The 12,862-nt window shown below is 39.4% G+C and overlaps 1 protein-coding gene across 1 annotated transcript; it reads left to right on the plus strand.

Moving 5' to 3' along the window:
- Positions 1-579: 579 nt before the first annotated feature.
- Positions 580-1,144, plus strand: GCG54_00015595 (uncharacterized protein; the record flags this gene model as incomplete). Its single annotated transcript, XM_045415375.1, has 2 exons — positions 580-723; positions 776-1,144. Coding segments are annotated over 2 exons (513 nt in total), but the record flags the coding sequence as incomplete, so codon positions are not given.
- Positions 1,145-12,862: the final 11,718 nt, after the last annotated feature.

Genomic DNA, 12,862 nt, shown 5'->3' on the forward strand with positions numbered 1-12,862 from the left:
ACATCCAGCTCCGTCCGTTCAACGAAGCGACGGCCTCCATTCCAAGTTGTCAGGACCACATCGTTTTGATGACGGACACTCAAGACCTACAGGACGCGGATGCTGCGTTTCGGAATTGGTGGAATTGGTGGAATTGTTGAACTGGGAGAAACGGGAGGTGGGAAGCCTACAGCGTGATGTGATGGCCAACCGTGAGTTCCAGTTCCACTCGAACTGCGCCGGAGGTAGGACTGTCCAATGCAGCTGCCAAAAGAAGGAGCGTCAGCGGAAAATCTCGACATGTGACACAGCGCGACGCGAACACTGGTGGGGTCCGAAGCACCTGCCCACCCGCTTTCGCGCAGTCTCACCTGCTGATGCCTTGATGTGGTGTTTGGAAAAGGAAGGAGTGGCCCTTGATGCGGCTTCCTTCCTTGACCCATCCCCGCAGACCCAGACCAAACACGCACTGCACCACACACCACGCACGAAGGCCATACGAGCCAGCCGCAACGAACGCATCCAGACAGTCACTGTTCAAAAACCCCACAAATTCAGCGAGCCTCTCAATTCGCGCATCAGACTACCGTGTGCATTTAGAGCGTGTCCTCCCGCCAGGAACCCGCAAGCAGCATGACGGACCGACGCAATGACGCGACCGCCAGTGGTGTCGCCTCCTGTCCCTGGTCCCCCATGAGAGGCGCCAGTCCAATCCCCGGCAGTCCAGTTGAACGCCAGATTTCAGTAAGTACCCCTACAGTGTTGACGGCCCAGCTGACGGTCAATGTCTTGGCAGGACGAGACCCAGATTCACAATCTCTACGACACCAGCCAACCGTCCGACGACGACGAATCCCGAACCCTTGATTTCGAGCCCGAGAGTGGTTCCGACCACAAAGAAACCCAGATGCTCGACTTCAAGTCGGAAAAACCAAAAAGCCACCAACAAGTTCAGCCCCACGACCTGAGCGACAATGAGAAAGTGGAGGAGATTATCAGCCTGGCCCGGAGGCTCGCGGCACTCGGGGTGCCCGCGTCGATCGATGGAGCGCTATTGGACGAGGTCGACTTTCTCGTCGACTCTGCTAGCAGAGTTGTTGATATTGTCGACGAGCAAGAAGACCAGGGAATTCGTTCGAGTCGTAGCCAGTCGGTTGAGCTCTGATGTTGCAGCTATTGTTTTGGTATGGGCAGGAAAGCCATGGGCGGGCAAGAGAACAGCGAGTGTCCAACATCCGAGGAGGGCGAGCATTATCGTTGCATATTAAGGAAAGAGCAGGATGAAGGAGAAACGTTGGCGGTTGTCCGGAAGGGGTTTTGATTCATTCGGTATCATCATGAAGTTGTTGGCTGTATTTGTAGTATTCTGTCTTTCAGTTCGAGTGCGCTTTTCAGACGAGACCTTTCTAATGTTCTTCTGCTGTGACTTTTCAGAGGGCCTCTTGGGATTGCAAAGATGGGTTAACAACACTTGGAAGCCGAGTCCCTTGGCGCGTCCAACCGAGCGGAAAGGAGGTTGGCTTGAAAGGCTTGAGGACTCCTCTTCATACCCACGGGGGTGCCTATGCTGGACGGACCACAGTGGTGGTTGCAGTCACCGTGGCTCGTGCACCACCGCCGGAGTTTGCTCCGCCATAGTCGTGAGGTGAGAGTTCTAACAAGAGACAATTTCATCACATACCCACGCCGCTATCACGCCGCTATCACGCCGCGCCAAGAAAGCCGTGAGATGAGGCTGGCCGGGTGGTGTGCACTGTGCTTCAAGATGTATGATAGTGGTCCACGAGACGGGGCGGTTCATGCTGTGAAGGTCAGACTGGGTTTGCACCACGTTAGAAGTACCTGGATAGAGTCGCTGCCATGGGCGGAATCGCTACCGTGAGTGGAGTCACTGCCGTGGATAGAGTCACTGCCGTGGATGGAGTCACTGCCGTGGGTGGAGTCACTGCCGCGGGTGGAGTCACTGCCGCGGGTGGAGTCACTGCCGCGGGTGGAGTCGCTGCCGTAGGTGGAGTCGCTGTAGCTAGTGGAGTCGCTGCCGTGAAGTCGCTACCGTGGAGTCGCTGTAGTCGGTGGAGTCGCTGCCATGGGTGGAGTCGCTGCCACACTCAGTTGGTCCCTAGGTAAGGTATCAGCTCCAAGTATCCGGAGCGGTGTCCATCTCCAGCTCGGGTGTTCTCCATGCCCAAAGACTGGGAGAGGAAGACGAAAGACGGGGCTGGGAGAGGCACCAGCTGTCACTTGCAGTCTCTCCGTCGTCGTTATGCAATTGCCGCGGCTCCAGCCCACCCGGTCCCCCGATGGCGGCCGGCTCCTCCGAGGACCATTTTTGCCCTTTTGCCCTTTTGCCCGGTGCCGACCACTCAAGGGACCGTTTCCATCACGGAGATTACGGGATTCCTGCACTCGAAGTTGGCACCCATTCCGGCATTTCGGGTTCCAACTTGATGATGACGCAGCGTGATTTTTGGTGACAGACGAGCAGACGACGCAGCCAACAAGCAGCGTGTTCCATTTTTTGGGTTACCTTCTATGGTAGGTACGGAAACCCCCTCATCCCCGCCTGGTCGGGTGTCTCTTTGCTGAAAATCGCACCTCAGCTGGTTGACCATAGTAGCTGGGCTCCACGGGCAGTCTGTGCACTGGCCGCCACAGCGCCTGACCTGCTGCAACTACCTTACAGTGGCTCGGTACCGATTCAAGCCGCTAAAATCGGTATGTATCCACTAACAGCGCTGGAACCGCCGCACACCCAGCCGTCCCAGTCCAGAACGCCAACCAACACAACAACACGGAGATTGCAGCCCGCCATGAACACAACCACGCGTGCGGACAACGTTTTTGATTCTCGCCAGTAATTATGTCTATGGTAAACCACCCTGATTCCCGGAATGCATGCATGAATCATCCGAAGCGCCACTCTGGAGAAAGGCCAAGGCCTGTCCCACACGTTGGCGGGCCGCCTGTAGTGATGCAAGGCGCCCTCGTGGGGGCTGCATCAGCCAGGTTGGCCGCTCAATGTCGCTGATCTGCTTGGAATTTGTCGACTTCGCTCTGTAAGGGCCCTCCCTGCTTGCGGCTTGATCTTCGAGTTTTTGCAGCAAGTTGCTCGACAGACCCACGTCTCGTCTGATCATGAAAGCCGTGTTTTATTCTTGTACCTGCAGCATTGTTTGAGGTCAGTGATCGGTGAGGCGTTGGCCCAGTGCCAAAATGCCGTGCCCGCTGAAAGCTTGCACGAGAAGAAGAACGTCTCCTGATGAGGGGATTCCCACTTCCTTTCGAATGATTGTCTCAAGGTCGCATCCCAACAAGAGAGCCGCGACATGGCGCCAGAGAGGCGCATTTCGGCTGGGACGATTCTGACCAAGGGCTGTGGCCAGAGCAACGACTAAAGCTACCACTCCCGAGTGCATCGCGTGTGATTTTCGAATGGAGGCCATGTGGACAATCTTCTGCTCGTACACGGATCGGGCTTCGGGCAGGTACTTGTTCACTAACTAGGTCATCATGTGCTCGGCCTCGGCCTCTCGCGCAGGCGATGGCGACCCGTCGAAGATTCTGATACCGGAAAACTCCAAAGACGCAAGTACCCAGTGTCCACCGGTGACCTCGAATGTTAGGATGACTTGATGGTTGTTAAGGAGGGTCTGAAGCGCCTCCATCTTGGAATGCGTAATCCTCTGCGCGCATCTGCTCCGGCCCGGACGATTGAATCTAACCCACATTCTGCGTGCAAGTCAAGACAGCGTCAACCAGCTGGCTGCGCGAATTGGCTCGCAATACAGTCGTCTGCTGCAGTAGCTACACTCTATCGTCAACGATATCCATCTCGACACGGGCGCGCTTGGTAAATGCATTTGACGGGATGATCTTGGAGGACGCTGGTGTTGACCGTCGTGCTGCGGGTTGGTACCTTTGCGCTGCTGCTGATTGCTGTCGTTCGACTCTTTGGAAAGCGGAGCGCCAGAGGTCTGAGCATGGTCAGAGGGCTAGCTCTCACTAGTGGTATTTGCGATGACAGTCATGGTTTCTGTGCTGGCGCCGGCGTCGCCAGTGACTCTTCGATCGAAAGCGAAGGCGTCGTCGTCGAGATTGAAGTTATTGCCAGAGAGGACATGAGCTGCACGGTTTGTGGTGAGGAAGTTACGTCATATGTAGGCGCGGCGGGAACATTTCACGCGACTGCCTTTCATCGTCACTACCTTCAGTGGCTAAGGTAGGTAAGGTAGGTACTGCGTCCCTAGATGAAGTCTCGGTGACTCACTGCAGACCCACCACCGGTTTCGGTCAGTATCGGCGAAGGGCGGGCAGACATCGTGCACAATCTTCCCTTCAATATTTCAGTGTTCCCCGATCGCGTACAGTCCAGCCAACCTGCTTCTGCAGTCTGTGCCAATCAAAAATACGACAGCTCGGCCTTTCCCCTCGGGTAAGCCAATCGACGTGAGCGCGCGGCATCACAGGCCCTCCACCGGGCAAATCAACAGACCCGTGGACGCATTGCTCGCTAGCAGAACGGATTAGCGAAGTGGCCACCTGCGCATTTTGAAGGAGGGGTCAGATAGAACGTCATCAATTTGCCCCGCAGCGACACAGAAGATGACTGTTCCATCGCACAGATACTCTTCTGTGATATTACTCATCCCATTCAAAGGGACCTAAGAGGGAAGCCTAGCCTACGGTTTCATTAAGGGCGATGAGTCTGGTTGGACTTCGGTGGTCTTGGTTGGAGGTACGTAATTACCTGAGCCCTTGATGAAGGGAGGAACATGGACCCGCAGCGGCAGTTGCCAGCGCCATGTCCAGTCGGATTGCTTCCAAAGTTAAGGTTAATGCAAGCCAGTAGTGCAGTGTGCACAACGATTCCCCACCTTCCCTTTCCTGACATGTCACTCATGACATGCCGGTTGCACACGAAAACGAACCCCCCCCCCGTGGATGCCATCAATCACCATTCCAACAGCAAGGAATACCACCTGGGCATGCTCCTCATACACTGCTTCCAAAATCGTCAAGTTTGTTCATCGGCCGCACGCATGCTTCGGGCGACATATTCGCAAGAGGGGACGGACGGCCACGATGGCTTATGTGATGCGGATCAAAACGTGTGGTGGGATCTGCCAACGGCATGCGCCCTGGAAGATGGCGGTCCGTCAGATGGTGAATGCTCTCTGACCAAACTGCTGATTCTAAGGTACCTTACCTGGTTGGGCGCAGACCGCTAGGACCAGGATGGGTCACCGCTGGATTTACAGAAGGTATCTCCCGATTTTAGCCCTGAAATCGGTAGGTATCCACAAGCTGGCGGCTACCTTACCCACCGACAGCGCTGCACCGGTGTGCAAGGTGCCACGGTCCCGTCCAGTCACAGCAATGCAGCAGTGTGACAACGTCGTCGCCATTGCTGGAAAGAATGGTCCATCCGCGGGCGGATCAGCTGGAAAAAAGCTTTCACTCGATAAGCCATGGCAGAAACATCGCATTATGGGCACTTGTCTGTCCCACCTTCGTCGTGTTGGCGTTTTCCGGTGTCCAGCTGCTCCGTCTGCACAAACATGTCGGAGACCAAGGAAAAGAACGACGCCCACTGCCACCCAACCTGTCCTCACCACGCCGAACGGGAAATTGAGGAGAGAGCCGAAACCGAAGCCCTCTCTGCGATCCGTTTATTGGTCGACCAGATGCGTTTTCCTGGACCGCGAGATACTTCGATGGTGAAGCAATACGACTAGACGAGGAGTCAAATGCTGTGCAGGCACTCGTTCGATGGCATAAAGGCGAAGAGCAGATCGGCCCCGCGTGGGGCATTTTCATGGAGAAGTCTCTTTCGGCATTTGGCCCGCATTCTGCATGTTTGCACAGGCCGCAGCTGAGGGTGTCCATCATAAATTTGCTGCGTCACTCGTTGTGGCGTGAAGACTCGCCCAACAACCCCACCGCCAGTCTTTCTGGAACCAAGGTCTGCAACACAAACCAAACGGTGCTAGTTAAGAACGCCATCGCCACAATTCGAAGCCTAGCGCCGTCATTCAAGCTGCCTTTCTGATATGCAGTGCCAAGAGCATTCGAAAGGCACCAAAAGACGTGCCGGACAAGATGACGCGAATGGTCAGCCGTAAGAGTACTGCGACTTGCCTGGAGAAGGAGAGGTGGAAAAAGAACTATCCCCAGATGGTGAAGCTGTCTACGACGACCGGCACCCAGCAACAGAACACCCTGGAGCTGAGCCAAACACTTCGTCGCTTGCCCGTGACAAGAGAGATCCCTCGGCGGTTCAAAGGAATCTGACTGACGCAAGACTGACGGTTCTCGACGCGTTCGTGTCGCCGACACGGCACGATGCTACGGATACCGTCAAGACTTGCGGCAGCATAGAAGCAGCATCGCCTAACTCAAGACAAGTCGTGGTTGGATATTCAAGTGCAGGAATTGGGAGAATAGGGAAGAAACCCGAAGGAAGTGCCGGCGCAGGCATTTCCAAACTCAAATTGCGTACCTCGAGTGGCGAAATATCAAAGAAGATCTGCTAGCCGTAACCTTGGAAGCCTTGAGGGACCCTTGCGAGCAGCGAGCTACAGACTTGGGACCGCCAGTGCCGGTGGAAGCGTCCTTGATCGTAGTGATTGTCGTGATCGCAATCGTAGTCTCCACGCCCTGTGCAGCTGGAATGTCAACCTGGGGAGCTTGAAGTCTGATCCTCATGACCAGGAACCGGCCCTCGATCTGGAAGGACACCCTGGCCCGGCTGGTGAGAAAAGGAGGCTTGATGCTCGACGTGAGTTTTAATCACATCAGGAGGCGGAGCTTGAGGGACCACAACGCGCCGAGTCAAGACAACAAATGGCCTCATCGCAACAGGGGTGCTGGAATGCAAGGCCTGTTCGGGGGGTTGGAGTGCAAAACGGCCCGCGCTGGGAGTCTTGCCCACAGCTTAGGTGGGAGAGAGCACATTCCGCCAAGTCGAAGCCGGGGCTCACCGAACCATTTAAGGGGGCTCTGTTGTGGTGGAAACGCCTGGCTGGAATGTCTCAAGGCATGTATGCAAGCGTATTGGAACGGGGTTTAGTGGGCCTACTGGATTTTTTAGCGTTTAGAGGTCAGATTACTAGCCCCCTTTAAGAGGCGAGAAGTTAGCTCAATTATTATTATTAACCCTTATAAATTAAGAGGAGAATTTATTTATTTTTTAGTGGATTTTTAAGCTTTTTATCCTATTCTTTTTATTTTAGATCTATAAAGTAAATAAAAAGTCTTTTCCTTTTTCTTTTAAGATTATAAACTTTAAAACTATAGAATTATATAACTATAATAGTTTTATACGCCTTTAGGTATATATATACTATTATATTATATAGCTTTTAGTTACTAAGTTTATAACTATTTTAATAATACTTAGAAGTAGATTTTTTTTTCTTTTAGATACTTATAAGAGGTACTAAAGAAGAGCTTATTCTTATACTAAGTAAATAGATTAATATAATATATATAATAACTATAACTATTATTATTAGCTATATAATATTAAGAAATATAATATATTAATAGAAGTTAAGTAGTTATTTATAAACTTAATTTATAATAAATAGAGAAGTATAATAGCTAAGTATAACTTTACTAATAGGAATATAGGGATATAAAAAGACCTTAAAAAAGACCTTAAAAGTATTATAGTTTATATAGTAGGGAGTATTAGATTTTTATTTATTTTTACCTTTATTACTCTTTAATATTATAAGTTATTAAAGTTAGATTAGATCTACTTAATAAGCTTTTTAAACTAATAAGAATATAAAGCTTTATAATATTTAGATAAAATAGTTTTTAGAAACTAATAAATTTACTATAGAAGAATAGGATAAATCTATTATAAAGCTATTAGTAGTTTATATAACCTCTAATAAATTAACTAATAAAAACTTAAAAGAAGGAATATAAAGTTAACTATAGAGACTTAAAATAGTATAGCTAATTAAACTTAGAACTAATAGGGGTAGAGGTATAGTATTTACCTACTCAGTTATACTCTTTTCTCTTATCTTTTTTTTTTATTATATTTTTAGAAAAAGTAATAATAATACTTAAGATTAGAAAGACTAATACTTTTNTTTCTTTTTTATTATATTTTTAGAAAAAGTAATAATAATACTTAAGATTAGAAAGATTAACACTTTTAATTACTTAAAATAATAACTTATATATTTACTATTTTAATTATTAATAACTATTATAGCTAAGATATAGTTTAAAATAATTAAGGAAATATTATATAAAGATATCCTAACTCCTTATAACCTTACTATTAGAGGTAAGTTTACTAATATATTTAATATCTAAATTAAAGTATTTAGGAATATCTAAAATTAAACTAAAATAATTTTAGTTTCTAAAGATAGCTTACTTAATAGCTCTTCTAGTTTATAAACTTAAGCTATTAATATTAACCTTATTAAGGTTAATTATATTACTAATAATACTTACCTCTATATTAAAGCTAATAGAGGTAAAGAATAAGCCTCTAGTATTAATTTTTATTATACTTTAAGTAATAATATTTATAGAGTTTAATAGTAACTTATAGCTTTTATTAGTAATACTTATTTTATTTCTATAGACTAGTTAATAGGAATTATTAAGTAACTAATAGAGTTATACTTTTAATATCTTATACTAATTATAATAAATCCCTTTTTAAATAAGAATACTTTTATATTTATAGGTAATAATATTATAGATTTTATTAAAACTTATAATTTCTAGTTTTATAAAGCTTATTAAATTAATAAGGATAAACTAATAAAGGTTTACATCTATAGTTTTAAGGATTTAAAATAAGGTATTAAATTATTAATTAAAGACTTTAATAATTAAGAAGCTACTAAAGCTACTCTTATTAATTAGTATAGTATTATAGATAAAAGCTTCTATTAGGACCTTAATAAAGAGCTTTAAGTAATTAAGGATAAGCCTCCCCTTTTTAAGATAGATATTATTAATATTATAGCCCTCTTTAATTATATTAAGAACTTATACTATAAAGTTACTATAAGGGAACTTCTAAAGTATTAAGACTAAGATTTTATTTACTTTATTTATAGGTACTTACTAAAGGGAGCTATTAAGGTTACTATAAAAGCTCTCTCTTATAATATTATAAACCTACTCTAGAAACCTTAGCTAAGTATTAAGTATATAATTATTAAATAAGTAACTAGAGAGGCCTCTTATATATATATTAGTAGAAAGAAGGTTATAAAAATAACTACTCCTCTCTTAATTATTAGTCTTATTAAACCTATTAACTAGTTTATATAAGTTACTTATATTTAGTAGTAATATAGTAACTTAAAAGTAATAAACTTTAATAAAGTTACTACCCTTTAAGAGTAGATATACTAAATATTTTTTAATAATAAAAATATTAAGGAATAAATAAAAGTACTTATAGTTAGTATTTAGAAACTAAGTATAAATATTAGTTAATAACTTAAACTAATATAGAATAGTTATATTATAGATATAAACTAAGTATTTATAGTATAAAGGAGTTATAGATAGTGAAGAGAGGTTAGCTAATTTATAAGCTTAACTACTATAAACTAGATATAGTATAATATACTTAGGATTAAGAGTTATTACTCTTATAGAATAAATAGATACTATATAGCTAAATATAATATTATAAATAAGTTAAGGAATACTAAGGTAGTATACTACTTAAGGGGATAGTATATTAATTCTTATACTAATTATAATATTATTTAGAATAGTATTATTAATAAAGGATAGAAAAACTTAATATTTAATCTAATAACTATTTAGACTTATATCCTCTAAAATAAGATATACTTTTAGTTAGAAGTAATAGTAAAGTAATTCTATAATAAATACTACTTAGAGTGAGTACTTAGCTTAGAATTATTTATTTATTATTAAGAAGCTATAGTTATAGTAGATAAGGCTTAAAGAGAATAAGAAGAGGCTAGATAATAAGTATTAATAACTACTATTAACTATATTAATATTAAGTATATATATAGCTATATAGTTAATATTAACTATATAAGAGATAAAGAGTTAATAGAGGTTAATACTATTACTAGAATAAAAAATAATAACTTTTAATATACCTTATATAGTAACTCCTTAGTAAAAAAGGTTTACTTTATAGATTAGATCTTAACTTAATAAAGTATTATATTTATAAGAAGTATCTAAATTAAGGAAATAGTTAAAAATAAAATAATTATATAGGTCTCTTTATAACCTTAGCTATAAGGACCTACTTACTATAAGGAGACTAAAGAGTTATACTAAATAACCTTCTTTTTAGACTTAAAAAAAACTTATTCTTAAGCTATAGCCCTTTATAATAAAAAGTAAATAGGTAATATTACTCTACTAGAATAGTTTCTCTTAGATAACTAGCTAGAATATAAATAGCTTAAGTTCTAATATATAATAATATATATAGAGTAATATTAGGATTAAGTATATAGTAGTAATATAGTTACTATTAACTTAGCTTTAGCTAATACTTATATATAAGTTAAAAGCTAAAAAGTAAGTATTAGGGAACTTATAAAGAAATAGGATAAAGAATATAGAACTAACTTATAGTAACCTAAGAATAGCAATCTTAGGTCTATAAAAAGTAATACTAATATACTAATAGAAGAGCTATAACTTATTAAGAGAAGCTACTATATTAATATAAATATAGTAGATATATTAATACTATAAGGCTTTAAACTAATTAATATTAAGGTTTTAACTATAGAAGACTTTTAGTAACCTTAACTTAAAGTTATACTCTACTTTAATAGAGGGTATATAGTTACTATATATAACTTTATTATACCTTACTTTTAAGTAGCTATTTAAATTAGATACTACTTAGCTAAAGAATAGTTAAGGATTATTAATACTAGCTTTATAGTAAATATTATATCTAAAGACTATATTAACCTTAATAGATTTTAAAGTAGAGTTATACTAATTTTAGTTATAATTAGAGGCTTTATAGATATTATATTAGAACTATAGTTTATAAGTACTATTATAGAGGATATATATATTAATAGCTACTATATACCTAATATAAGTTTCTTTATTAGCTTATTTAGTAAGACCTTAAAAAGCTTAATCTTTAGTAACCTTTTTATCTATTATATTAAGATAGAATTTAGCTATATAGATAGATAGATTAATAGTAATTTTTCTTACTATACTACTTAATACTTATTAAAGTATACCCTTAGTTTCTTTACTAACTAGTTTATAGCCTTCTTTTCTTATATTATCTCTAACCTAGATATATTTAATAAGATTTAGAGCTCTTATTATATTCCTAAAGAGGAGGGAAACTAGAGGTTACTACTATTATACTTAATATAGTAACTAGTTTATTAGAATTAGGAATAGATAGAGCTTTAAATCTTACTATAGAGGAGGATTATAAGATTAATAGCTAGGAAGATATTTAGATATTTAATATTAAGTAGTTATCTTTAGATATAGTAGTATAAGTTAAACTTAAAAATAGAGATAAGATTAAAAGTACTTTTAATTATAAGAATAAGCTCTTCTAATAAATTCTTAAGATATTAATCTAATAAGCTATTACTTTTAAGATTACTTTTATAACTACTAAACTTACTAAATTTAGGAATTATAGCTTAAATTATACTTATAAGAACTAGAGGATATTAGTAAATTATTATAAATCTAAACTAAATTTAAAAAGGAAAAAGGTTTTATTATAAGTAGAGGAGGTATATAAAACTAGCCTTAATATACTAGCTATAATTAAAAGGATCTTAGATATAATAAGAGTATTAAATAATATTATATTCTTTAATAAACTAGAGAAGTCTTATAGATAGCTTTTAAGTTAATAGAGTAGTAACCTAATAAATATTTTATTCTTTTAAAATAATATTACTATATAGTTTAGAATTATAGAATATATTATACTCTACTATAAAGCTTTTTTATATAAAGACTTTACTATAGTAGATATTATTAAAATCTCTTAGATAGTCTAAAAAGCTTAATATACTACTTACTATTTTAACTTTATAGATAGATCTAAATAGGATAAATATTAGAAAAAGGTTTTATATAAAGTAGCTCTTATTAAGTTTAAGTTTAGTTTTAAGCTTTTAGAATAGTTTTTACTAATTAAAGTTTATAAACTAATAGCTATTTCTAAATCTAATAATAAATAAAGTATTAGACTTACTTAAGAGAAGGCTTAAGTTTTCTATTATTCTAAATAGAGTAAGAACTTTTTAAGTAAAGCTATTATAAAAATAAGAATAATACTCTTCTATAAAGCTTTAGATAGAGGTTAGAACTTTCTTAATATAGTTAAGGTTAATATTATATATAAAATTAAGGATAAAAAGATCTACTCTATTAATAATATACTATTAGATAGTATTATCCTAAAAAGAGACCTTAAGTAGAAGCTTAAAATATAAACTAAAGTTTAAGAAAAGCTTAAGATATATACTAAAGACCTTTTTATAGACTTAATTATATTTAAGTTCTCTAATATTCTAATAAAAGAACACTTTACTTAAGAATAACTAGATAAGCTACTTAGTATTATACTATATTTAATTAACTAAGAAAAAGCTCTATTTATATAAATCTAAAAAAATAAAGAGATAGCTATAGTATAAGAATTCCCTTATTATAGATCTATTTACCTATTAGTAGCTCTACTATAATCTATTTAAACTATTCTATATAAAATATAATAAGTTTAAAATATATTAATCCTAAAAGTACTTAAAGTTAAAGTTATTTAGATATTTAAAAACTACTTATAGAAAGGTATTCTAGAAGAAAGTTATATATTATATTAGAACTCCTT

Source organism: Colletotrichum gloeosporioides (assembly GCF_011800055.1).
Source record: "Colletotrichum gloeosporioides strain Lc1 chromosome Unknown consensus_58, whole genome shotgun sequence".
Taxonomy (NCBI): Eukaryota; Fungi; Ascomycota; class Sordariomycetes; order Glomerellales; family Glomerellaceae; genus Colletotrichum; species Colletotrichum gloeosporioides.